Source organism: Piliocolobus tephrosceles, chromosome 9, assembly GCF_002776525.5.
Source record: "Piliocolobus tephrosceles isolate RC106 chromosome 9, ASM277652v3, whole genome shotgun sequence".
NCBI classification, from domain to species: Eukaryota; Metazoa; Chordata; class Mammalia; order Primates; family Cercopithecidae; genus Piliocolobus; species Piliocolobus tephrosceles.
This window is the reverse complement of record NC_045442.1, coordinates 95,970,191-95,995,229: the sequence shown is the minus strand read 5'-3', so window position 1 is coordinate 95,995,229 and position 25,039 is coordinate 95,970,191. Positions and strand designations below refer to the sequence as shown.

The 25,039-nt window shown below is 42.2% G+C and overlaps 1 protein-coding gene across 2 annotated transcripts in view; it reads left to right on the top strand.

Annotated features, from left to right (window-relative positions):
• Positions 1–25,039, top strand: part of CCNY (cyclin Y) — a 237,003-nt gene that overhangs the window by 157,682 nt on the left and 54,282 nt on the right. For both annotated transcript variants that reach the window (XM_023218194.2, XM_023218193.3), the window contains exons 3-4: positions 8,780–8,814; positions 23,776–23,876. In XM_023218194.2, the coding sequence (XP_023073962.1) occupies positions 8,780–8,814; positions 23,776–23,876 (136 nt within the window). The remainder of the gene's footprint in view (positions 1–8,779; positions 8,815–23,775; positions 23,877–25,039) is intronic.

Here is a 25,039-nt window from a genome sequence, read left to right as displayed (position 1 = left end):
AGAAACTGTGCCATACACATTCCATAGTCTCTGTAGTGGCTAGCACATAGAAGACACTTACAAGGACAGGGGAATGAAAGAATGAAGGCAGGGCATCATGACCCACCCTGGGCAGACCTGCCGTGGCACAGTGGCAGTCTTCCTGAGTAGTGGCTTTCTGTTTTGTGTTGCAGCTTTACCTTCTCCTACCTTTCCTAGCTTTGTTAGAAAACAACACATCCATTATTTAGGGACAGGAGGATGTAGGCTCAGGTGGTGTGTTTGGGCTTTCCTATTCTGGGTCAGAACTCATCGTACCGTGCCACCCTCAGGCCAGCCCTCCCCTCTCCCCTCTGCAGTCTTCTCTTGAGGTGCATGGGGGAGGGGAGGGCAGGTGTCAGATCTCTTGGCCAGGTCTTGCCCTGTAAGTCAGATGCACAGGAGAGGCGCTCTTTGGGTGCCGTGGCTCACTTTTCTTGGGAACATCATCCAACTCCAATATTTCGTCTCTTGGGCTTTCCAGTGTGGAGAAAGCTGCCGATATAGTACAAACTCAGATGAATCATTTAGACCCAGAATGTCAGTTTTCTCAGTATGCCTTTTATCATATCCTCTCTCCTGACCCACCCTGTTCCCAGGCAGAACATTGCTCAGTGAACACAGATCCCGAATAGAGTTTAGCAGGGATAATTCCCCCAGGCTGGGGGAGTTTGATGCCCTATCTACCACAGCCTTGTCTTACTGTTAAACAGCACTTGTGGCCTGCTGGTAGCCATAAACTCTTACTTTTCAGTTCTCTTTTTAAAAACTCTGAGCACCTGCATTTCCCCTTCAGTTGGCACAGACTGACAACCTTGTAAATACTTTTCATAGCTTACCATGTTTATAGCTTACCTTACGTGGCTTATGTTTTCAGCTGGCTGCCCTGTGACATCTAGGGAGGCAGCTGAATTTCAGGATAATCTGATGCAGTCACCATATAAGAATAGTTAATGCCTTGGAATGATTGCCTGAAGATAGCAATCCTATGGAATCAGACTGCCTGAGCTGGAGGCTTAGATCCAACACTCTCCACATAATCTTGGTGCATATGATCCGTCCACATGATTTCCCTGAACCTCAATTTTATCACTGTAAAATGGAGTTAGTACCTCTTTGTGAGATTGTCAGGAGGACTAAATGCATAATCTTATCATCAAAGCACCGAGCCCTGTACGTAAGACAGCATAAGTTCTCAGTAAATACAATCCTTACTCTGGAGTGTAGGTTCTCATTTGCTCAGTTGGATTGAGTTTCTACCCTGACTTGGGTCTGTGCCGTCTTCTAGCTTGTCTGTGCTGACTGTGACACCTTGCACCAGAACACTGGGCCTGACCAGGAGGAGAAGGGATGGATGCCAGGACAAGAGTAGAGGGTGGCTTCTGTGCACTGCTGTGCCCAGTCCCGTCGTTCTGTGTTTCTTTGATAAAGATAGATCATGGACCCCCACATCTTAGAGTTGCTTCCAAGCTAGGCACAGTGGCTCACTCCTGTAATCCCAGCACTTTGGGAGGCTAAGCGGGGAGGATTGCTTGAGCCCAGGAGTTCAAGACCAGCCTGGACAGCATAGTGAGACCCCATCCCCCCGCCACGATTTCTACAAAAAAAAAAAAACATTAAAAAAAAAAAAAGAGTTGCTTCAGCATACCTTGGAAGCAAACCAGGAGGAGGCCAGGTCTGAAATTATGTCAGCCAGCATTTGATAGCAGCTCGTTATAATAGAATACACAACACTTTAAGTCTCACTTAAAAAATAAAATGATAACCTCACCTCCACCATGTGTCAGGATAGATTTCTGATGGATTGACTAGTGGTAGAGTAAATGTAACAAATACAATCATAATCATCTAGAAATAGTATACATGAATATTTAATGTCAGAATGGGGAAGGGGCATGTAAGTTTGTAGAAGCAATGGAGGAAATTGCCTAAAAGTGAAAACTCATGTCAAAATGCATCCTAACAATGAAATCATCAGTGATGGAAATATCACAATATATAGGAAAAAGGATTAATGCCTTTATGTATTAAAGAATTATTATACAATCAGTGAAAATGCTAACACACCAATAGAAAAACGGGCATATTTTTGTTGGCATGTTCATATATGAGCACATGTATACTTGCATGTATTTATATACAAATACATTCATATGCAAAAGTATCCGTCATGCTTGCTTTGAATGCATGCACACAAAAGAGGCTCAAAGAATACCCGTCAAAATATTAATAGTGATTGTCTCTGGATTATTGGATTAAACAGGTTGGGCCTCTCAAATTTGAAAATTTGAAATCCACCACTCCAAGGTGGATCTGTAACTTACTGAGCACCAACCTGATGTTCAAAGGAAATGCTCATTGGAGCATTTTGGATTTCAGATTTTTGGATTTGGGATGCTCAAATAATGCAAAATTTCAAAATCTGATAAAAAATTCTAAACCCATGCATTTCAGATAAGGGGTGATAAGGATACTCAGTCTGTGTGTGTGTATGTTTTATGTATCTCTGTGTTTTCCAAGCAAGCTTTTAATTTTTATTTGCAGTCGCATTTTCTTGTTTATACAGCTCTGTGTTTTCCAAATTTTCTGCAATAAGCTTGCATTTCTTTTCTAATTAGCAGAAAAGTTTTAAATGGATGCCACTTAGTTGAAGTTTCTGTGCTTCTGAAGAAATCCTTTGGCCTTAGATATTCTCTATGGGAAACAGAAAACCTCTCGAGTGAGTTGGCAGTTTAGATGGATATTTGTTCTTTGAATGGTTTTCTTCTTATGTTCTTCCTTCGTCTGCTCCCTGTTCTCTTCCCTGGAATTTTCTCCTCCCCATGACTGGCTGTGCCCTCAACATCTTAGAAATGTTTCTGTGTCTTTTCATTTTTGTTCATTGGCTTTGCTTATTTAGATTTCACTTGGAATGCACAGAATGTCATGTTCCTCTGTGCCCAGATTTAGAAATAAGTGCAGGTCCGGGACAGTTCAGAGCAGGCCAGAGGTCTAATTGGAAGCTTCCTTCCTGCAGCACAGGAGGTGTGCCTCCGGGGGAAATGGCCACACCAGGATGCTTTGTTCTGAGCTCCAAAGTGTGGGTGATGTTCCTGCTACAGTGCACTTTGTGTCCTGGCCGTTTGTGTTCATGACGACCTCCCTGTCAGGGCAGGAGCTCAGCAGGGCAGGAGCCTCCATGTGCACTCTGAACAGGTGCTCAACAGCTGTTTTGAATTGAGTGTGTGAATTCACTGAATTATTGAAAACTGTAGGAACTGTGTGGTAGTCTCAAATTTACTATAAGAAAAGTTAATAGTGAACTTTTAATTTTATTATTCAAGGCCTGATCTATGCTACCCACAGTAAAAAGGAAAGGGAAATGAAACCTTTTCTTTTCAGCCAGATCTTTGTGATCTGCATTGGAGCTGCCTCAGCAATTAGCTTCGTATATCCAAACAAAATTACATCATTCTTTAGTTGAAGCCTGCCTCTTGTGTGCCCTGCCAGTCCTTCACATCCAGAGTAATCAGTTAAGTAGATTTTCTTTGTAGAATAGCACAGCTCTGTTGATACCTGGTTCTAATTGTCATTCTGTTTTTAAATGGGACTCGTTTTATGCAGATGCCAGAGGTGTCTGTTCACACCAGTGATGCTCCTGTTGGAGGGCGGGTGTATAGAGGAAGGGGTCCTTCACGCGATCTCCTCTCTTCTTCTGGGCCCTCCCTTTCTTGGCCTGCTTGGGCTCTTCACTTATTTGCCAAAGAAAGGGTATCTTGGGTATCTTAGGTATCTTAGGACCTTTTTAGCACCAGCATCCTATGGCTTGGTGGTAGCTAACACTTGCCATTGGAAGGTCGGTCTATTTTAGAAATGGAAGAGGAGAATCAGGTGCGGTGGCTCATACCTGTAATCCCAAAACTTTGAGGGGTGCCAAGACGGGAGTATTGCTTGAGCCCAGTAGTTCAATACCAGCCTGGGCAACATAGTGAGATCGCATCTCTAAAAAAAAAAAAAATTGGAAATGGAAGAGGAGAAACCAAGGTAGTCTTTTAAATGCCGACTATGACAGGAATCAGCTGAAATTATGTTTAGATTGTTAATAAATCCTCATTAATAATCAGGCACTAGGTTGAAAGTTGTATTTTAAAGAGTCACTTGAGTGACATTGTGGCAAGAGAGTATCCCATAGCAACTTAAGTGTAATTTTGTTTGTCCCTCAGATTGCAAGCACTGCCTTTTACTCTCTTAACTCCCCATTTTATCAGGAGACTTTTAATGCCAACTGTATTGTTTTTGCTGATTTTTTCTGTTTACGTCGTTATGGACTGTCACTTTAGCCAATTAAAAATCCTCTTAACTATCATAGATTGTGTCAAAGGAGATTGCTATTATTCCTCTCCCAGGAAAGAAAAAATTTATGATCTATATCAATTTATTGCCTGTTTTCCCTAAAGAAGCAAAACATGATTATTAATTAATTCAGTTAGACATTAACTCAGAAAACTCCAGAGATTTTGATTGATATGTTATAGTGACCAAAAATACTGAAGTTTTAAAGATGACTGAAACCAGCTATTAGGAATGAGTTGGCATATTGCTTATACCATTACATAAAATAGCTAAAGCATTTTTAATTTCAGAGCTGTACCCACATCAGCCTCAGTGGTTTCAAATTTATTTTAAAGCCAGATTTAGGTTTGGGCAATTCTGTCAGTCTTTTCAGGTGATATGCCACTGTAAAATATTCTGCTTATCACTGGGTGTGGTGGTTCATGCCTGTAATCCCAGCGCTTTGGGAGGCCGAGGCAGGTGGATCACTTGAGGTGAGGAGTTCGAGACCAGCCTGGCCGACATGGCAAAACCCTGTCTCTACTAAAAAATACAAAAAATTAGCTGGGTGTGGTGGTGCACGCCTGTACTCCCAGCTACTTAGGAGGCTGAGGAAGGAGAATTGCTTGAACCTGGGAGGCGGAGTGAATCAGCTTACTTCCCTCCAGCCTGGACAACAGAGCGAGACTCCGTCTCAAAAAAAAAAAGATTCTACTTATCTTATTCCACCATAGTAATATCTTGGTTGTGCTCCAGCTAGCTTAGGGGAAAAGGAGTAATTAATTTTAAGGGCACTGAGGGTATCTCAGACAGCTCACAAATGGGTGGAACTGGGTACTAAAAGCCGTTAGGACTAAGGCAGCACCTGCCTTCTGCCCATCTCCCTCTGCCGTGCTTCTCTGCATGGCAGCTGTGTGGGGGGTCCAGGAATCATAAGACACAAAATACAGTCACACTCATGACTGTAACTTACTACAATGCAAGCACATGAGGCAAACTCAGTACAGGGAAGAGGTGCATGGGGCGAGTCCTCGCCCATGGAGCCGCACAGGTTGCACTTCATCCCCCCATTCACAAATGAGTTGTGAAAACACCTGTGGAATGTTGTCAGCCAGGGAAACTCCTGGATAGAAACCCAGCACCCAGGATTTTTATGGAGGACCGCTTATGTAAGAAGGGTCTGCCTGTTAAGTACCAAAGTTCCAGACTCCCAGAAGGAAATAAACCATACTGTATGCGGCATAGAGCATATTGTTTGTTCAGACAGCTTAGGCACAGTGAGCCACTTTTACCAGTTAGGGAATAATGGAAGGGAGCCCTTCTAAATCCAAGTTCCCAGATACCAGCCAAGGGCCAGCCTCACAACAGGTGCTTTAAGGATGGCAGTCAGATCTGCCGCTTCATTCTTTCCTGCACAGCAGGAGATGAGCCCCCACCCCAGTCTGAGGTTGACACATCATACCCTCAGTTAAGGTTGAGCAGAGCCCTTCGAGTATGTCCCAACTCCAGATTCCAGGAGAAGGAGTTGGCCCAGAGAGGGTAGAGTGTCCCCCCAATCCAGGCAGGATGGTCAAAGTAGTGGGCCCCTTGGCCTAACACGGATATCAGGAATTCTCCCCATTTATGTCGGGATAGGTTGTTGGTTTGGGGGCGCAGAAGACACTCCAAAAGCCAGTCGGCCATAGGGATTCATGTGTGGAAAATCTTCTCAGAAACTGTGCAGACTTCATCTGCCGAAGACCCTCTTATCTTAGAAGGGGCATTACAAAACCATACAGGAAAGTGGCACCTGACTCAGGCCCCAGGAGCCCCAGGTTGCTCTGAGGAAATGGGGTAGTGTGTAGGTGTTCATTTGCATAGAAGCAGTGAATGCCTGAGAGATTCTGTAATAGATGCAGATAGCTTACCTTCAGGTGTTTTGTAATAGTCTTCGTGAACTTTCGTTTTTCTTCACCATTCTGATTGCAGCCAGTTGGAGTTCATGAAAATGACCTGATTCCTCCCTGAGATTGATCCTTGTAGGTGGCAGACAAGAATGGCATGTGTATTTATAATAGTCTTCTGTGTTTGCTGTAGTTTTTTGTTTGTTTGTTTGTTTGAAAGCTTTTGTATTAGTCCGTTTTCATACTGCTGATAAAGACATACCCCCAGACTGGGCAGTTTACAAAGGAAGAGGTTTAATGGACTTATGGTTCCATGTAGCTGGGGAGGCCTCTCAGTCATGGTGGAAGGTATCTCAGGCACGTCTCACATCGCAGCAGACAAGGCGAAGAGGGCTTGTACCGAGAAACTCCACTTTTTACAATCATCAGATCTGATGAGACTTATTCACTATCATGAGAAAAGCATGGGAAAAGCATGAGAAAGCATGGGAAAGACCTGCCCCCATGATTCAGTTACCTTCCATTGTGTCCCTCCCACAACATATGGGAATTCAAGATAAGATTTGGGTGGGGACACAGCCAAACCATACCAGCTTTCTTGGTCAGACTTATTGAAGGTTATGCATCTCAGCCATTACTTCTATGTGTGAATATTTCCTAATCTTCTCAGTAGTACCCATATAGGAAGCACTGGTATTTTTTGAGGCATGGATATCTTTCATTTGCTGAAGGCAGGGGCTGATGTAGGGTGTTGAGGTGACCTTAGTATATGCGGTGGTCCCCACAATTGGGAGACACAAGTCTCTTTTGCACAAACCTATCACTGGGATGCTCTGAGAAGGACTGTCATCTCAGAATATTGTGGGTACCCTGTGAGTTCTGTGGCCCATGTAGAAAGGGTTTCCACATCCCTTCAGTCAGTGGGAAATCACCATAGAATTATCATCATATCCCTGTCCTTGGCTGCATGCATAATAGTTTAGTATAAATTGATTTAAAGAAAACACACACGTGCATGCACACACTGTATGTATGTATGTATGTATGTATGCATGCATGCATGCCAGGAAGTTAAAACCCAGAGCTTCCAGCCAGACCATCCTGTTTGTTTTGCTGTGGTTTACATGTGGATGCTTCCTTGGAGTCAGGTAAAATGTAATCCCTCTGCCTCCATGCTATGCATAGCAGACCAGTTTGTCGCTGCCGTCTGTGCACTCATGTTCTTTGTGTGGTAGTCTGGCCTCAGGCATGGCCAGGGTGCCCTGTCCTGTGACAGCAGGGGGCTGATCGCCTGCACATCGGTCCATCGAGCTACCTTCTGTGTGTCAGTCTCTTTTTAAAGTGCCCAACAGTATCCTCAGACAAATTTTTGCTTTTGCATTTTTGCTTTTGTTATCTTTGAGATATCAAGGGTGGAAAGCAGCTTTCATTCCAGAGAGGACAAGATTTCTATGGAAAAGAGAAGTGTTTTTTTGTGAGCTTAAGAACAGCGTATGAGTGTTAGAAAAACAGTTCCATCATCCCTCCAACAGATCAGCAGGAAGGCTTTCAAAACAGTAGTGAATCTGCTTTGTGGGGGCATGGACTGTAAGGAGAAAACCTTCCTCTATCTTTTGTACACTGTTGTTTTAGGGTACCCCAAGATAACATTGTTGATTCTTGGGGACCTAGGATGTTGTCTCCTTGAAGGAAACCTATTTTTCATGTCGTTTACAGTAACGAATAAATGTGTTGATGGATTAATCTGTACCCACAAAATGAGCCTTCAGAAAAGAAATGCAAAGTTCAGTGATACTAGGTTATTGCAAGCTCTTCGTGTTCCCTGTGACTGACCCTTCTACCTCTCTGGGGCTGTAGGCTTCCATTCTGAGAAACATTGATGTCTGGGGACACTGGAGGCTGAGCTGCTCAACACAGGCCATGCGTACGGACAGCAGTGTGAGAAGCCACCTTGTTAGAGCAGTATCAATTATGGTGACCTCTGTCAGCCTTGTGGGGTTGGGGGTGGGTGCCACAAGGAGCTCCAGGGGCCTCCCAGACAGAAGCCCACTGTATTCACCAGCACCCAGCATGGAGAATAATGGGTTTCCATGATAAGTAACGCTGCTGATGTACGTCGTCTTCCTGGATCTCAATGCTTTCTAGATGTTGTTGTTATTTATATTTCCCTTATATGCTGTGGAGCTTTATGGGTCTGGTAGGGTTGGGAATAGATAGTCCTATTATTTATTAATTATGTTAAACTAATAGATGCATATGAGTTTCATGACGGTTACTAATTACTTTTTTATTCAGTTAATGGAATCTGTTACCCCTTAATTGATTTCAGCTGCAGTTATATTGTTAGGGTGCTGTTGTTTAAATGGGTGTATATTTCCCTTTGTGAGCCAAGTTCATTCAGATCTGCATTTGTGCAGGTCCCATATTCTTATGTTTGATAAATGAGCAAGTGGGTATGCTGGTTGGTGGAAGGATGGGACCACGACACAGGGGCCCAGTCCTCAGCCACCTGCCAGGGGTTGGCATGCAGGCATGTAACATTTCTGTTGCATCTTTTGTTTTCACAGTGAGAGAAAAACGCAAGAGTCTCTTCATTAACCATGTAAGTGAAGCTGTCTCCCTGTGTTTTTCATAATGACTGTACGGTATAAAGAGCTGAAATAACTGTGTCTGTGATGGTTGAAAATGGCTCATGTGCTTTGTGGATACTTGGAAGAATGTTGCAGTGTACTTATGCTTAGTTTGGTTTGTAATTTGATAAGCATTACTCGGTATTTGTCCACTGTCCAAATATTTTTCCAGAAGCCCTAGACCACTATTGTTCATGAGATGATGTGTGTGAACAATAACATCTCAAACATCACCCAGCAAGTCCAAGCGAAAGGCACTTCTTTTTAATTTTGAATCCTTTCCTTTCTCTACCCTCACCCCCAAATTACTCTTTCTCTCTTGTAGCTCAGTTTCATTTGAATAAACACATAATTGTTTTCCATGAGGCTCTCTGTCTCCACACTTGACTCTTCCCATTTGTTGTTTGTGGGTCCAGTAGAGTCTGCATGTTCTTGTGATGCTCCAAGAAAGAGGATGAACTTGATAACACTAAATTAAGAAAGGATGTTCAAACATTTGGCTGTAGTCTTTTGGCCATTCTTAGCCATGTCTCCCTCCCCTGGTGGCCAGGTGCAGGTGTCCCATTGAGATACTTTATCCCTCTTCCTTCTTTGAGCAGAGGTGTAGTTGGCTGGCTGCAGCGCATACTCCACACCTTATGTACCAGGCAAGTCCTAGCCACCCCTTCTTAGAAATATGCCCCTTTAGGAAAGAAAACTCTCCGAGAGGTATGGAATGATGAAACAGGTGTAAATTATCAAAATAAGTATGCTCTAAGTCCTCATTCTAAAAACAGAACCCTACAAGGGTCTTTCTCAGGATTTTTAGACTGTCTGCATCTGTGTATTTGCAGATCTCGAAATACTTATTCCTAAAGCTGTGTATTAAAGAGACTTAAAGCCATAATATTGTATTCTCTGCCCTTTGAAAATATGGACAAAATGCAGTTGAGAAGAAATTCATAAGCTGGGCTCTTAACACTTAAGGGACGTGATGCTATGCCCATAGGAGATTGATAACTTCTTTGTAGTCAGTGTTAATATATATGCACATATACAGTTTCTAGGGGTCAGAGGGCTTATAATTTTTAGCAGATTCTTAAAGCAATCTGTGACCTTTTCCCTCAGCCCCTTAAATTTCAAAACATCCATGTAAAGCACCTTTGAAATTGCAATCTGTGTCATGAGGAAAATATGAAAATTGCGATGCTTTTTTTTTTTTTTTGAAAGCAGTATATACCTGGATATAAAAATTCGAGCGATTGGAACAAATTCTCTAAATCCTTGCTTCCATTTCTTTGCCTGCTGGGTGCACTTGAATGCTTTCCTACTCATTACACTCATTAGCACGCCTGCCAAGGAGCTTGCAAGGGAAAGGGAAGAGCTGGAACTGCATCCAGGCCATCTTTCCTGTTCACTGCAGCTCCATGGAAGGTGCATTGAAGAAATAGGAGGATAGGAGTTTGTGCCGCTCTGTTCTCATTGCGACTGATGATACAGAGGTGTGCTCCCACAGTTCTAACCTGCATACCTCTTTTAACACCCCTGCCCTCCACCCAGGCACACACCTAACCTTGCCATTTTGTGTCCTTTACAGTCCTAGCATCTGCCACACACTTGAGTACACACTTTCTGCACCCAGCACGTGGATTAGAATGGGAGGTCATGCATTCTCATGTACGATAGCTTCTAAAACCCAGCCCAGCATTCAAACCTCTGTAAAATCACATCTGATGACACAGAGTGAAATTGCACAGTTGTTGAGATCTATGCAAATGCACCTATTCCTATAGAAAAGAAATCTGGGTGCTAAGTTTCTTATATAACAAATGACCCTGTAACAAGGAGCATGACCCTCCAAACTGTGAACAGACCTCACTGCAAATGAGCGCCATCAGTCCTGCCACACTGGGAAAAGCCGTGGGAGTGTGCCAGTCCAACCAGCTGAAATATCATTTGAGTGAAATTACCTGCAGATTCAATTAGGCTAATAAAGCAGCTGTACTTTGCAGGTTTTGAAACTTGGGAATAGTAAGTTAGAACGGTGGAGAAAAGACGAGCAATAATAATAATCAGTACCATCTGCTGAGTGCTTTAAAGCGTGTGTGCCAGGCTCTGCTGTAATTGGTTTAATGGACGCATTTAGTTAGCACAATGGCCGTGCTAGGTAGGTACAATTCAGTATTACTATTTTACAGATGAGGAGACCGAGGCACAAAGAAGTTAGCCAAGTAGACAGTGGAGCCTAGGTTGAGTTCCAGGTGGTCTGCTTCAGCACCCCATTTAGCTCGCATCCTCTGTGCTCCTCAGATAATGACACTGGTTCCCGTGTGACAGAGGTGGTTTAGCTTGCTTATCTGAAGTTAGAGATAACATTTATAATTAACTTTGTGTGGCACAGTCTCTAGGGTTCATTTCTGAATATGGATCTCAACTAAAATTTATCATTTAGTCTGTTACTGAACTCTGGAGTGACAGTTATTTTTCACCCTTATTATACCATTTCATTTTTTATTTGCCTTATTGTGAGGGAGGTTGTTTCTTTAATTTCTCTTTCAAGTTTTGAAGAACCCACTTAGTGCATGTTGCTAAGATAATCTACAAAGAGGTTACTATTTAAAAGAAATGAATACAGTTGTGTAGGTAAGCCATTTAAGGCAAGGTGGGTGTTCACCTCTACTCCCAGGACCATGGTAACTGCAGGGGAAATAACCTCCTCCAGGTGGAGAAAAGTAGGGCTTTTCTGGTTTCAAACAACACACATGAGCAAGTGAAAAGAGTGGGCTTTGACCCAGGACATTCTCCAGGGAATGGGGCAGTAGAGAATGGAACCCCAGGCTGGAAAATGAGAGGGGCCTTTAAGTGGCTCAAAACAGCCAAGAGAGACTCAAAGGATTAAGTGAAAGGAGACCACTTCTCAAGGAATTATTACAGGTTTTAAAACTTGAAATCATTTGAAAATAAACCACTTTGGATGTTTTGACAGCAAGTTCAACCAGGGTGAATTATAAAGGTTAATATTCTAATCAACACCTATGTTTTAGATGTAAACAAAGTGAACAGTTATAGGAAGTTTTTGTGTTTTTTGTTTGTTTGTTTTGAGACTGAGTCTCGCTCTGTCCCCCAGGCTGGAGTGCATTGGCACAAACTTGGCTCACTACAACCTCCCCCTTCTGGGTTCAAACTATTCACCTGCCTCAGCCTCCCAAGTAGTTGGGATTACAAGCATGCACCACCATACTCGGCTAATTTTTGTATTTTTAGTAGAGACAGGATTTCGCCATGTTGGCCAGGCTGGTCTCGAACTCCTGACCTCAGGTGTTCTACCCACCTTATTAGCTTCCCAAAGTTCTGGGATTACAAGCATGAGCCACTGTGCCCAGGTAGGAAAATTTAATGCATATGAAAGATATACGTATTTTTAAAAGGCTGTGTAAAGGACTTTATTTTAAGTGTATACTTTGTTTAAAATTTGCTGACGTTTTGACTTTGCTTTTTTTTTTTAAAGGTTAGCTATTTTTATGAATCTTTTAATTAAAGTGTAAAAATATTTGATTATAGATTGTGGGTGACATTGTAGGTGGTTGGAGTTAATAATCACTCCTGAAAAAAAAAATCACTCCTGAAACTCAGAGAGAATGCATGCTTTTTACCTTAGCCTAACTTTTCTATGATTATCTTCCTGCTACCTGGTGATAGCATACCAAAAATGAATGGATTATTCTAAGAAGTTAAAAAAAAAAGGTATGAAAACAGAACGAATCAGGAGTTGAATAGCCAGCTTCCTTTGTCTTGTTTGCCATAGGTGCACTTTGAAACGAGAAAACCAGACTGGGGATTATGTGTAGTGTCATCCTCAAAAAAACCAAAGCATTTGTCTCAACACTGAGTCTGGTGATAGTTCAGGAAACTTTGTGAGTAAGTAAAGCAACTAGGGAGTGTTACTTATCAGCTAAGCAAGAGTCACATTATTAGCAGGACTTGGAGCCAAAAGAACTTTGTTCAAGCCCTCATTCTGCCACCTCCTAATTGGGCAGTCTTGGAAACATCTTGAAATCTCAGTTCTCTTATCTCCTAGGATGGGTCATAATTTCAGACCTACTTGACTCAAAGAAGGTAATGATTTGCAGCCTAATTATAACACCATATACGTATGTTGTATTATTATTGCCCATTGGAGTTTAGGTAAATTTGATTTGATTTTCAAAGTTCAATATCAAAACTGATGAAAGTCTTGCTGGTATTTTGAGTATGGATATAGTTTTTTCATAATCATTAAGACCAAGATTTTCTGGGACGAGTATATTCTGTTCAGCTCCCTTTGGGGAATACTGACTTGAATAGTTTGCTGCTCTTAATGTAGTTCAGTTCCAAATCAGTTTCTGCCTTTTAGTTTTGAGTGAGGTAGGAATAGGATTCCTTGTAAAATGGTGTCTATTCTGGTTATAAGCTTCATCTGTAAGTCATAAAAGTCAAGTAATACAGTGAGCTACATCTGGGAACTGAAATTTAAAACATTTTAATTAATCTTGCTTTTGCCTCTGGAAGATTTACTCTTAATAGAATGAGAGTTTATTGAGCAGCTGCTGTGTTAGCATCAGTGCCATATGCTTGGAAGATGTGAAAGAAGACTCAGTTTTAAAATATCAGTAAAAATTTTAAAAATCCAGTAAGATTAAAGAAATCCAGCTTTTACTTTGAAATAATTTCAAATTTATAGAAAAGTAGCAGCAATAATTGAGAGTACAGGATTTTCATGTCACTAAAGGAACCTTAGATGCCCTGATTGTCAGACCTCCTGTTCTGCTTCACCCAGGGATGTTGAAATGGGGTAGATATTTTGTTATTTTCTCTCTTCTTTTTGTTTTTTCTTCTTCTTTTTGTGGAATGTTTAGAAATGATAATGTTACACATGGAAATACTGGTATGTTGAGAAGCTTGTGTAGGACATCAGTTCCTTGAGTGTATTGGTTATGTCTGTGGAGGACTGTATCTTTTCTTACCTCTTTCTGTTTCTTCTTCCCTTCCTTCATGCTGTCACTCTTGTTACGAGGCACAAAGGAAGTGGCACTTGTAAAGTGTAATGGCCCATTCAAATACAGGACAGCTGACAGGTGGAATTGCTTCCCTAGTGCCTTTGTGGAAGGTCATTTTGAAAGCTACGTTGTCCTTGTTAAGACACCCAAGTGAAGGGGCCACTGAGCTGATGTTACGATTTATCCTGGTAACTCATGGTGTGTTCTCCGTGGAAGTTTCTATGTTGGAAGCCCTGATCTTTTGTATATAGTGTTAGGATCTCATCCCTTAATTAGCCAGCACAAATTCTTGACCACAGCTGCCAGTTTTTCACATTGCTCAGACACTGCTATGTGTGGAGAAGGAGCTGTTCTCATTTTAGTCAGTCACTGACTCTTGGTTCCATTGCTGCCATTCCTGGGGTCAGGGGAAGCACAACCACTCCTGCTAGCTGGGCAGGCACTGAGTGCGTCTTCGCTGTGCATTCTACTTGTCACTTCATTGCTCTCCTAACCTCCTCAGTTTTCAACTTCATCACCTTGCTCAGGGACTTCTGGAGTAGAGAGAAGAAAGGAATCAAGTGAAGCCTTGAAGGAGCATTGTATTTGAAGCAGGAACTTTGTCAGAAAAGCCCTTTAAGAAGCAGACTCTGTTACCCTTAGCCTTGTGTTATAATCTGTTCTTTGACTTTATAGATACATATATGTGTGTGTGTATATATATACGTGTGTATATGTATGTGTGTGTATACATGTGTATATTTTAACTTTTATTTCAAACTTACAGAATAATTACAATAATAAGAATAATAATAATACAGAAAACTCTCATCTACCCTTTAGCCAGATTCATCAGTTTTAAACCAGTATTCTCTCACATTCTGCATATCCTTGGTCATTGTCCTTTATTATTTTTTCTGAATTGTTTGGAAGTAGGTTGTCTGCATTCTGCCTTTTCTCCCTAATACTCCACTGTGTGTTTCCTAAAATCAAGGCTGTTCTCTGTGTAACCACAATATTGTCAAAATAAAGAATTTAACATTGATATGTTTCTTCTAATTAACTGACCATATTCCAGCGGTGTTAAGTGGCTGCGTAATGTCCACTACAGCGTGTTTGTCTGTGGTATGGGTTTCACTCCAGGCTGACACATGGCATTTAGTTGGCATGTCTCGATGTCCTTTAATCTGGAGCAGATCCTAGGCCTTTCTCAGTCTTTCAGGACATTGACACTGTTGGAAGAATACAGGGTCAGGTTTTTTTTTTTATTGTTTTGTTTTTGTTTTTTTAAAATAATAACGTAATGTTTCTCATTTTGGATTTGCCCAAAGGATTCAGTTAAACATTTACAGCCAGAGTACTACATGGAGTGTTCCCTTGCCTTTTTCAAGGCATCAAATCGAGAGGCAGGCAGTATCATCTGACTCTTGTTGCTGGTGTTGATTTTAATTACTGGACAAGGTGCTGCCTGGATTCTCCACTGTCTGTTTACTCATTTTCCCTTGGCAACTAACAGGCCGTCTCTGGGCAGGTACTTTAAAACCATGTAGATATCTTGCGCTTTATCCCCACCCCCAGATTTAGCATCTGTTGATCAGGCTTACCTGAACCAATCTTTATTATTTTTGGTCACAGAATGGTGGTTTTCCAACCCTGCCATACTTCCTCTCCCTTTGTCAGTAGGTGTTCTGCTTCAAGGGAGAGGCTTCTCTTCCCATCTGTCCATCTGTTTGTCCATCCAGCCATTTTCAGTACAGATTCCTGGATTTCTGCTTTTCCAGTGATACCTAGTTCATGCCTCTGCTTAAATATTTTGATGCTCAAACTGTCCTAGGTTTGGGTAGTGGCAGTCTTTTGACACTGGTTTTGTGTTCTTGTGACATGCTCCATCCTTTCATTTTGTTTTGAGAATTCCTTTGCTCTTTGGCACAATAAGATATTCCAGGCTCATCTTGTACCTTTGCCTCAACCCTGGATAGCCATTTCTCCAGGGAGTCCTGATTCCTTTTAGTGGCAAATGGTACTGGAACCAAGGTCTGGACACCATGTGTGCTCATTGCTGCTACAGTGTTATTGCTTCTAGGCCCATTTAGCAGGTGTAGCTAGGAAACAGACATTTCAGAAATCATGAATTACTTTAAATTTCCAATTCCAGTCTATCCCATAGGGTTTTTTCTTGACCTTGGCCTTTGACTTTTTAATTTCTAATGGAAAACTTATTTTTTAAAGTAAGTTTTATTGATATGCAATTAACATGTAAAATTCACCTTTTAAAAATGTACAGTTCAGTGGTTTTTAGTATAACCACAGATGTGTGCAACCATCATCACAGTCAATTTTAGAACATATTCATCACCCCCAAAAGAAACCCTGTACCCATTAGCAGTCATTCCTACTCCTTCCCCTCCCCGACTAGTCTACTGTTTGTCTCCGTAGATTTGTCTATTTTGGATATTTTATATAAATGTAATCATATAATGCATGGCCTTTTTTGAGTGACTTCTTTCACTTAGCATAATGTTTTCAAGGTTCATCCATGTATCTCAGAACTTCATTCCTTTTTATGGCCAAGTACATATCGACAGAGCAGAATTCTACCATAAAGTTGGCATTTTCCAGTTTTTGTTCTGAGATCCAAAGTGGGTTTATTTTCTCGCTTTCATAGAGAATGATTTGGTTCACCTGTGTTCTTAACTCCATGGTCATTTGCCTTCTACTTTAGTCTTGCTGTAAAAAAATCGATCCCACTAAAAGCTGTACCCTTTTTTGAGGGGTGGAGGAAGGGGGACAGAGTCTTACTCTGTTGCCCAGGCTGGAGTACAGTGATGTGATCTTGGCTCACTGCAACCTCTGCCTTCTGGATTCAAGTGATTCTGCTGCCTCAGCCTCCTGAGTAGCTGGGATTACAGGCACTCGCCACCATGCCCAGCTAATTTTTGTATTTTTAATAGAGACAGAGTTTCACCATGTTGGCCAGGCTGGTCTCAAACTCCTGACCTCAAGTGATCCAGCTGCCTTGGCCTCCCAAAGTGCTGGGATTACAGCCATGAGCCACTGTGCCTAACCTGCACCTTCTTTTTCTTTCTATGGAACATTAGTTTGTGAAGACTTTGAGGTCAGAGAGGAAGATTTTTTCATAGTTTTGCTTTTTGTCTTTGTGTCTCCGTGACCCCTGGTGGTCTTGGAAAAGTGATGATGATGCTTTCCTGTCTCCCAGCCTGGTGCCTTCCACGTATGGGCATCCCCCTGTGAGCACGCCTGCTCTTGCTGATCAGTGCTCTGGGTTTCACAGGCTTCAGAATTCCACACAAAGTTCTTGAATTCCATTCCACCCTGTATTAGCTGTGTGAATAAGGCAAAGACACTTCTGCAAAATGAGTGGCCTTTATGGTTTCATGGAGACTATCTGTGAGCTGGGAGTTCAGCAGGTGGCAGGTGTGATCCTGCAACCCAGCCTCCCCTCCACTTCTGCACTCCAGCAGGCCTTTCATTCATTCCTAGTCAAGGTATGCCAGTGCAAATGTCCTTTCTCTGTGGCCCAAGGAGGCTGCAGACCGAAACCTGCCTCCTTTATCAAGGTCATAGTTTGCCCTCCTTAAGATTAAAAAAACATTGTGGAGCTTTCATATTTAGAGATTTCACTTATATTACTTCCTTTCACAAACTTTTACTGCTTATTTTCCTCTAGTAATATTACTTCATTTTATTTATTTATTTATTTGTGAGACAGGGTTTCACTCTGTCACTCAAGGTAGAGTGTAGTGGCACAATCATGGCTCACTGCAGTCTTGACTTCCTGGGCCCAACCCATCTTCCCGCCTCAGCCTCCTGAGTAACTGGCACCACAGGCATGCATCACCACACATGGCTAATTTATTCCTCTTTTTTGTAGAGATGAGGTCTTGCTATATGGCTCAGGTTGGTCTCGAACTCCTGGGCTCGATTGATTCTCCCACTTGGGCTTCCCAAAAGTGCTGGGATTATTGGCATGAGCTACCATGCCTGGCCCTTACATTATTTAATGCTTTTTTTTTTTTTTTTGATCCTAACAAACCTTTCTAGGAAGTAAGACCGTCATTGAAAATGGGAAGTTAAAGCCTAGAGACTCTTAAGTGTTAAGTGACTTAATATTTATTGAGTTCATCTACCTGCTAAGTACTTTACAGGTGTTACTCCTCATAGCACCACAGTGAAGGGCAGGTTCTGTATCTGAATTTTATAGATGAAGACATTGAAGCTTAGGGAGGCTAAGCTTAAGGTGATAGGCTTATACATTTTAATTGATTATGAAAGGGGGTACTATTATTGGTTATTCTAGGACAACAGGGATAAACTACGGCTGTCCTGATCAAGCCAGTATGTGTGATTGTCCTCTGTAAGTAACTTGGCCACGTTTACACAACTCATCAGTGGCAGAGCTGCAGCCCAGCACTGAGCTTTCTGACTCCACTGTGCTGCCGCGCTGCGGCCTTGTCCACATGAACTTGGCTCCTTGATCTGCCTGCCATGCCCCGTTTCGTGTGTTCTGCATGTGTCAGCATTTCACTGCCCAGTGGTGCAGGCCCCTGTCGCCAGCTCATTGCCACACAGCATGCCCCTTTGTGCCGTAACACAGCTGCTGTGGCCACACTGTGGTCTCCCTCACAGAGGATCCTGTGTCGTCATGGAGGTAGATGACTTCCCACCTTTAGGAGAAGTGAGTACTCTAGTCCCGAGATGGAGCTGTTCTTCATTTGCTGATTCAAGAAAATTATCCAGTCTGTACCTCCAAGACACCTGCAGTCTAGACCCTAGAGACACATAGAAAACTGAGCCAGAAACGACAATGGAGAGTGACTGGTGCTGTGGAGGGCGAACATGGGCATAGAACACACAGAGGGGTGCCCAGCCCAGGTGGTCTGGTGGTGGTGGGAAAGCATCTAGAGGAAGCACTGTCAGCAGAGTGCTGAAGGATGAGTGGAGTCAGGGAGGGGAAAAGGTCTTTAGGGTATTATATGAGAAGGTTTAGGAGAGAACAGCTCAAGGGAAGGGCTGCAGAACCTCAGGGAGGGAGGCATGGACTTGGGAGTCAGACAAACATGGCTTTATGCTCTGGTGTCTTAGATTTGATGTTGGAAATGCTACTTCATTTCTCTGATCTCCTTATCTTTAAAATGGCAATTCTACCTGCATTGCAGGGCTCTAAATGTTTGTGAGCTCTAAATGAATACACATAAAGTAACCCAGAACACTGTGGGCTCATCCTTGATGGCCATTAAATAAAACTGACCATTGTTCCTTTCATCTTTGAATTATGTCCAAGTGTGGTGTGCAGGGAAGGAGGAAGTAAACAGTGAACCTGGAGAGATGGAGAGTTGACTCATGTGCCTCTCCCCAGTGGAGAACCTCAGAACCATCTAGGCAGGGAGGCAACACGATCTGATTTGCTTTGTATTAAGATGACAGTAGCACTTAAAGAATGGTTTGGAGAGGAGTGAGCCTGGAGGCAAGGTGGTTACTGCAGTGATACAGGTGAGAGACCATGTGGCTTTCATATACCAGATAGTGGCTAGAGGGGTGCAGGGTAAAGGATCATGTGAAAGTGTGCTTGGAGTAGAATTGATAGCACTTGATACAAGGAAACCAACAGAAAGGAAAACGAGGATTTCTGGTTTTAAGCCATTACAGTTGATTAGAGGAACAAATTAGTTTGGCATTTGAGGTGCCCATGAGGAACACTGAGATGGAGGGGTCAACCAGGCAGTAAGTAGTGAGCTCAGAACAGAAGTTGGGGCCAGAAAGGAGAGATTTGGGACTCAACAGAGGGCAGAAGGAAGTTGAATTAATGAGAGTGGGTGAGAGTCCCCTGGGAAAGTGTTTAGAGGAAGACGAAAAGATCATCACATCTAAGGAAATTCAGAGAAGCAGAGTCCACAAAGGGACTGAGACTGAGTGGCTGGAAAGATGGGAGAAAGCAAGGAGGAAACCCCAGAAAAAAAAAAACTTCAGTTCAAATATCAGATTGGTAGGAGGACTGCAGAGGACCCATCTGCATAGCAGACTTAGAGATTTTTGTGAATGGGGAGGAAAGATTTTTGTGAGCCAGTTCGGAAAGACATTTTGAAGAAGCCAAGGTACTAATTAGTTCTGGCCTGAAGAGAGTTAGGGCTTCTACTCCAGGTAGAGGGAGGTATGACCGATTTGCCAAGGAAGAAGAGGCAAGAAAGTGAGGGGACGCTGTCTGGTGGCCTCTGGGTTCTGTGACTCGAACTTCCTGTGGGGAGCTCAGCATGGTGATGGGTGGAGGGTTTGAGGAGGTGTTGCGGGTGGGAGCAGTTGAAATAGTTGGGAGAAAGATTGGGGTCATTGTGGAAGGTCCAGTGGAAGTCTTATCTCTGCTTCCTCCGTCTCTTCATCCTGCACTTTGATTGTATGTTTGTGTGTGCATGTACATGTGCATATCCATGTATCTTTGTATCTGACATACATCAGTATTGGAATTATCTAAGGAGATAATCTCATTATTTAGGACACATGATAACTCTTCAATAAAATCTTCTTAAATATGTCATTCAGCAATTTTCATATATTAGTGGACCTTGATGTAAATCACATTTTGTACTGTAGGCATTGTGTGAATACGTGGGCTAAATGAACCTGCTTCAGTCTAGCTCTAAAATTTTATTATTCTGCATATTCGTAACTTAATCTGTAAGGTTCACATTATTTCAAAGATATAAATTTTATTTCTTTAGAATAATTCATAATTGGGCTTCTCACTCATCAGGCTCCTCTTCTAAGCAGTTCGTGGTTGACGCTATAGTATCTGCGCTCTCGCTAAGACACTTGGTGTTTTTGGGACAATCTTTCTAAGTTGTCTATAGGGTGATGTCCATCGTTTGCAAGTAAAACATTGCCTTAGGCATTTCCTTTTATGTTTTTCCAAAATGATGTAAGCGTTAGGCATAAAGAACATCCCTGTTGCTTTGTTGACCTGTTTAACGCAGTTTCTACTTAACGATTACCGACAGGTGCTTTCCACATGCTCGCCCTGCTCAAGGTGCTTTACAAATACTAACTCGTGCACTCCTTCTGATAGACCCATGAGGTAGGGTCTGTCATTTTCATCTCTGTTTTACAGCTAAGAAAACTGAGGGACAGAGAGGAGGCCAGGTACCTTGCCCAGGCCACACAGCTAGTTATGTCCAAGTCAGATTGACTACTAAGAGTCGTGCCCTGCTGTTTCTCCAGCGTATCACTTTGCCGTGTCATTTACTAGCAAAGATGGGAACCTAAGTGGCAGGGTCTGTGTGTGCATGCGCACACACATGTACAAGCATACTAGTGTTTTCAGAATCATGGAGCAATACATTAACAAAAACATTTTGTGTAACATTGAGAACTACCTGACACGTGTGCTTATGAAAACTATCGAATTAGAGTGCCCTGTTCTGAGTGATGTGCCTCTGCCGCATCCAGAGGCCAAGCATCAGTCAGTTGTTGGATGGTACCACACAGCAGGAGATGTTGTACTTTCCTCCACCACACCCTGAGAGAACCAGTTCAACAACAACAACAAAAACCAGCAACAACCCTGGGGTCAAGAGCGTTTCTGGTCGAAGGATTACAGCTATTTCAGCTTTTTAGTGATGTGGGGTTCAGATTAAGCGAAGTTCACATTCTGTGAGTCTTGTAGTCCTGACAGTCAACAAATGACTTAGTGCCTAAGTGGCCTTTAGAGTGTTGAGATACTCTGAAACTAAAATCTTTATAACTCAATACTTGGGATTTTTATTCAGTTTCAAAGTTATTAAATAGTTTAAAAGCTGGCTTGGCATCCCCCTGGGGTCGAGGGCTTTGGCAGATCAGCCCTTAGTTCTGGGATGCTCAGACCCGCACCTGGGACAGTCCTCCGGCCAGGGCAGGGTCCCTTTGTGTGGCTGGCTTTGAGTTAACTCTCTGAACCTTAGGGACGGTGCACACAGAGGGGTGTCCTGCCCATTAACTTACAAAGGTTACTTCCTAGATTATGATGGGATATTCTCTGTATCCTGAGAGGTCCCATGACCCCGTGTATCACTCTTCTTTCCCTGACTTCATGGCTTATATTTTCTTAGGGAAACCATTTATTCTTTGCGAGCCCTGTTACATTTTAATCGGGAAGGAGTTTGCATCAGAGGAAACAATTGAAACCCCACAAGAAACACAAATGAAATATTATTGTCCTTTTCCTTCGTTGTTAGGATTTCTAAAGTTATCCCATATCTCTAAAAATTTATTAACACCAGAAAAAATTTAATTACTGGCTTTTAATGTCAAATATAGTGTCTGTGTTAAAGACAGATTTTTGTTTGTAGTAGATTTTACATCTGTAGGAAAAATTCCCTAAGCATTTTTAGTTTATTACCTATAGTAATAGCTGTTATTAGAGTCTGAGGCTTTAGTATGTCTTTTATGACTTACATGTGATTGCTACAAGAGTTTAAAAAGAGGAAGAGAATTGTTTTTAATGTCTGGATTGTCTTAATGAAATGTGATTCATTTAATAGATGTTAAATGCCATGTGAAAACTGACATTTGACTTGAGACTTGAATTTCACAAGCGTTCTCTATGCCCTGTCTCCATACAGGCACTTGAGAGTGTAAGCCTAAGGAAAGAACCCTGGGGAGAGGCCTTAGCTTCTGAATTTCCTGGTTGTGGTTCTTTCCTTCTGACCCAGGTGCTGTTGATGTGAGACTGGGGCTCCGAGGGTCAGGATGCTTCAGCAGCGCAGTGCTGTCTAACTGTGATTTAAGAAATTGGAACCCCAAAGAAGTAACTAGTATCATTTATCTAGTTTTGAGAAGCGATTCTGTTTATAACGTTGTTTATATATTTCTCAGGCTGCCTCACATTTTCCTTACTTTATTACTGAGGAAATCTTATTAAATGGGAAATAAACTTTAAGATATTGAACAGGGCATTTGGTCTCTGACATTGAGGCTTCCTTTACTAAATTTGTGAACTGTGTATACCAGGGTTTGTTGCAGGCAGCCAGGTCAGGCATACGATATTGGGATCCCCAAGGAATTGTTGGTTTTTTTGTTGCTGAAAATGACACTCAGACATTCAACATAGCATCAGGCACGTGGAAACTTGTTTGCATAGTTTAATTTTTTTTTTCTAGTTTGCTTTTGATCAGGAGCTATCCAGATTGATGTGTACTTATCATATTGCCCGATTGTTGCCAGAAATCTATTTAGTGTTCAGCTAGCTGTTATCAGTGTGTGCTATAAATTCTATTTACTTCACCAGTACCTTCTAGAAGAAATTCTGTTCTAAAGTTCTCCAAAGAGCCCAGCACTTGTACAATTATGAAAGAACCTGTCATAAGACCACACAAAGAACTACCTAAAGGTCATTCATTGGCTGTATTTTCAAAAGTATCAGATTCCCCTTTAAAACTTATTTTGTCCTTAACAAAGCAGTATTTTTTCATTATAACTTTACCTCCTGAAATTCAAGCAGATTAATCAGGAGATTCTAAATTAACATTGGTTGCATTTTCCATGGCCCCTAAATCAACTGTATTTCAAGAGTAAGGAAAGCGGGCACAGTGGACACTTGTCTTGATCTTATGCATAAAACCAGGCCACCATCTAAATTGCAGGCTTTTGTTAGTGTAGTAGATCCCATGTTTCATATAAGCCATGGGGCAGGTGATTTTTGTGGACTCTGAAACATACTTTTTGATGCTTGATTGCAAGAGTTTACTGTTCTCCTGATGCAGGAAGTTAGGGAATAGGCATGGTCCTGGTGACTTTTATATATGGAAGAGCAAGGAAGTTCATTTTATGAATAAAGTGTTTTTGTACTGTTCTTGGTGGTAATGTTGACATTTTCTTGCTAAGACATTTTTCCTCTGTGGTCTTATCTCAAGTTAAGGGGGTGATGTTAATCTTGTTGCTGTTGTTTTCTAGCATCCTCCAGGACAAATAGCAAGGAAATACAGTTCCTGCTCCACCATTTTCCTAGATGATAGCACAGTCAGTCAACCAAACCTCAAGTATACAATTAAATGGTGGGTATATGGATGGTTTCTTCTTTCTTTGTTTTTTTAAACTTAACTGAATGCTTTTTCTGTTCCTTAACCTGACAGCTAAGCTGGTTGGTTGTGGGGTCTGAGAGTGATAAGATTGGATGGGTGGGAGTAGGGGTAGCACTGATAATTCAGGAAATCTTTTTAAAAAATGATTTTGGTAGTTAAATGTGGGGTATTCGAAATATTTTTACATATTTACATTAAAAGACCAGAATTTTAATGTATTTTAAATGTAGATTACTTAAAATGTATTTTTGATTTTTGTTCATGCTTTCTACCCTTGCACTTTTTATTGAAGCCATCCTGGCATAACTCCACTAACTTTTTACCTTCTAAGTTAGAAATGTCTTGTCTGGGCCGGGCGCGGTGGCTCAAGCCTGTAATCCCAGCACTTTGGGAGGCCGAGACGGGCGGATCACGAGGTCAGGAGATCGAGACCATCCTGGCTAACACAGTGAAACCCCGTCTCTACTAAAAATACAAAAACTAGCCAGGCGAGGTGGCGGGCGCCTGTAGTCCCAGCTACTTGGGAGGCTGAGGCAGGAGAATGGCGTAAACCCGGGAGGCGGAGCTTGCAGTGAGCTGAGATCCGGCCACTGCACTCCAGTCCGGGCAACAGAGCGAGACTCCGCCTCAAAAAAAAAAAAAACAAAAGAAAGAAATGTGTTGTCTGTGTAAATCACTGGTTCCTGCCCTGGACCACACTGACAATTGAGGTATCCTTACAGATCTTGATTGAATCTGGCTGAGGCATACTGTGAGTATCTGGATTTTTAACAGATCTTGATTGAATCTGGCTGAGGTATACTGTGAGTATCTGGATTTTTAAACCTCCCCAGGAGAGTCTCACAGGCAGCCAAGGTTGAGGACCCCAGATGGAAATGGATAGCTGCCCTCCCCTCCCCCAGCAATGTCCCCCTGCCACTTCTAAATGAACTGTGGGTTAGAATGTAGAGAACAGAGAAGCTGAAGAGCAGGAACAAGCTACTAGCTATGAGATTTCAGTGTAGATACTGGGCTTCCCTGACCCGAACACATGGTCTCTGCACTGCACACATTTGAAACTCCTTCAGTCTGTAATTCAGTTGCTTTAAAAAGTATCTTCTTTTTCTTCCTTTCCTTTTCCTTTCCTTTTCCTTTCC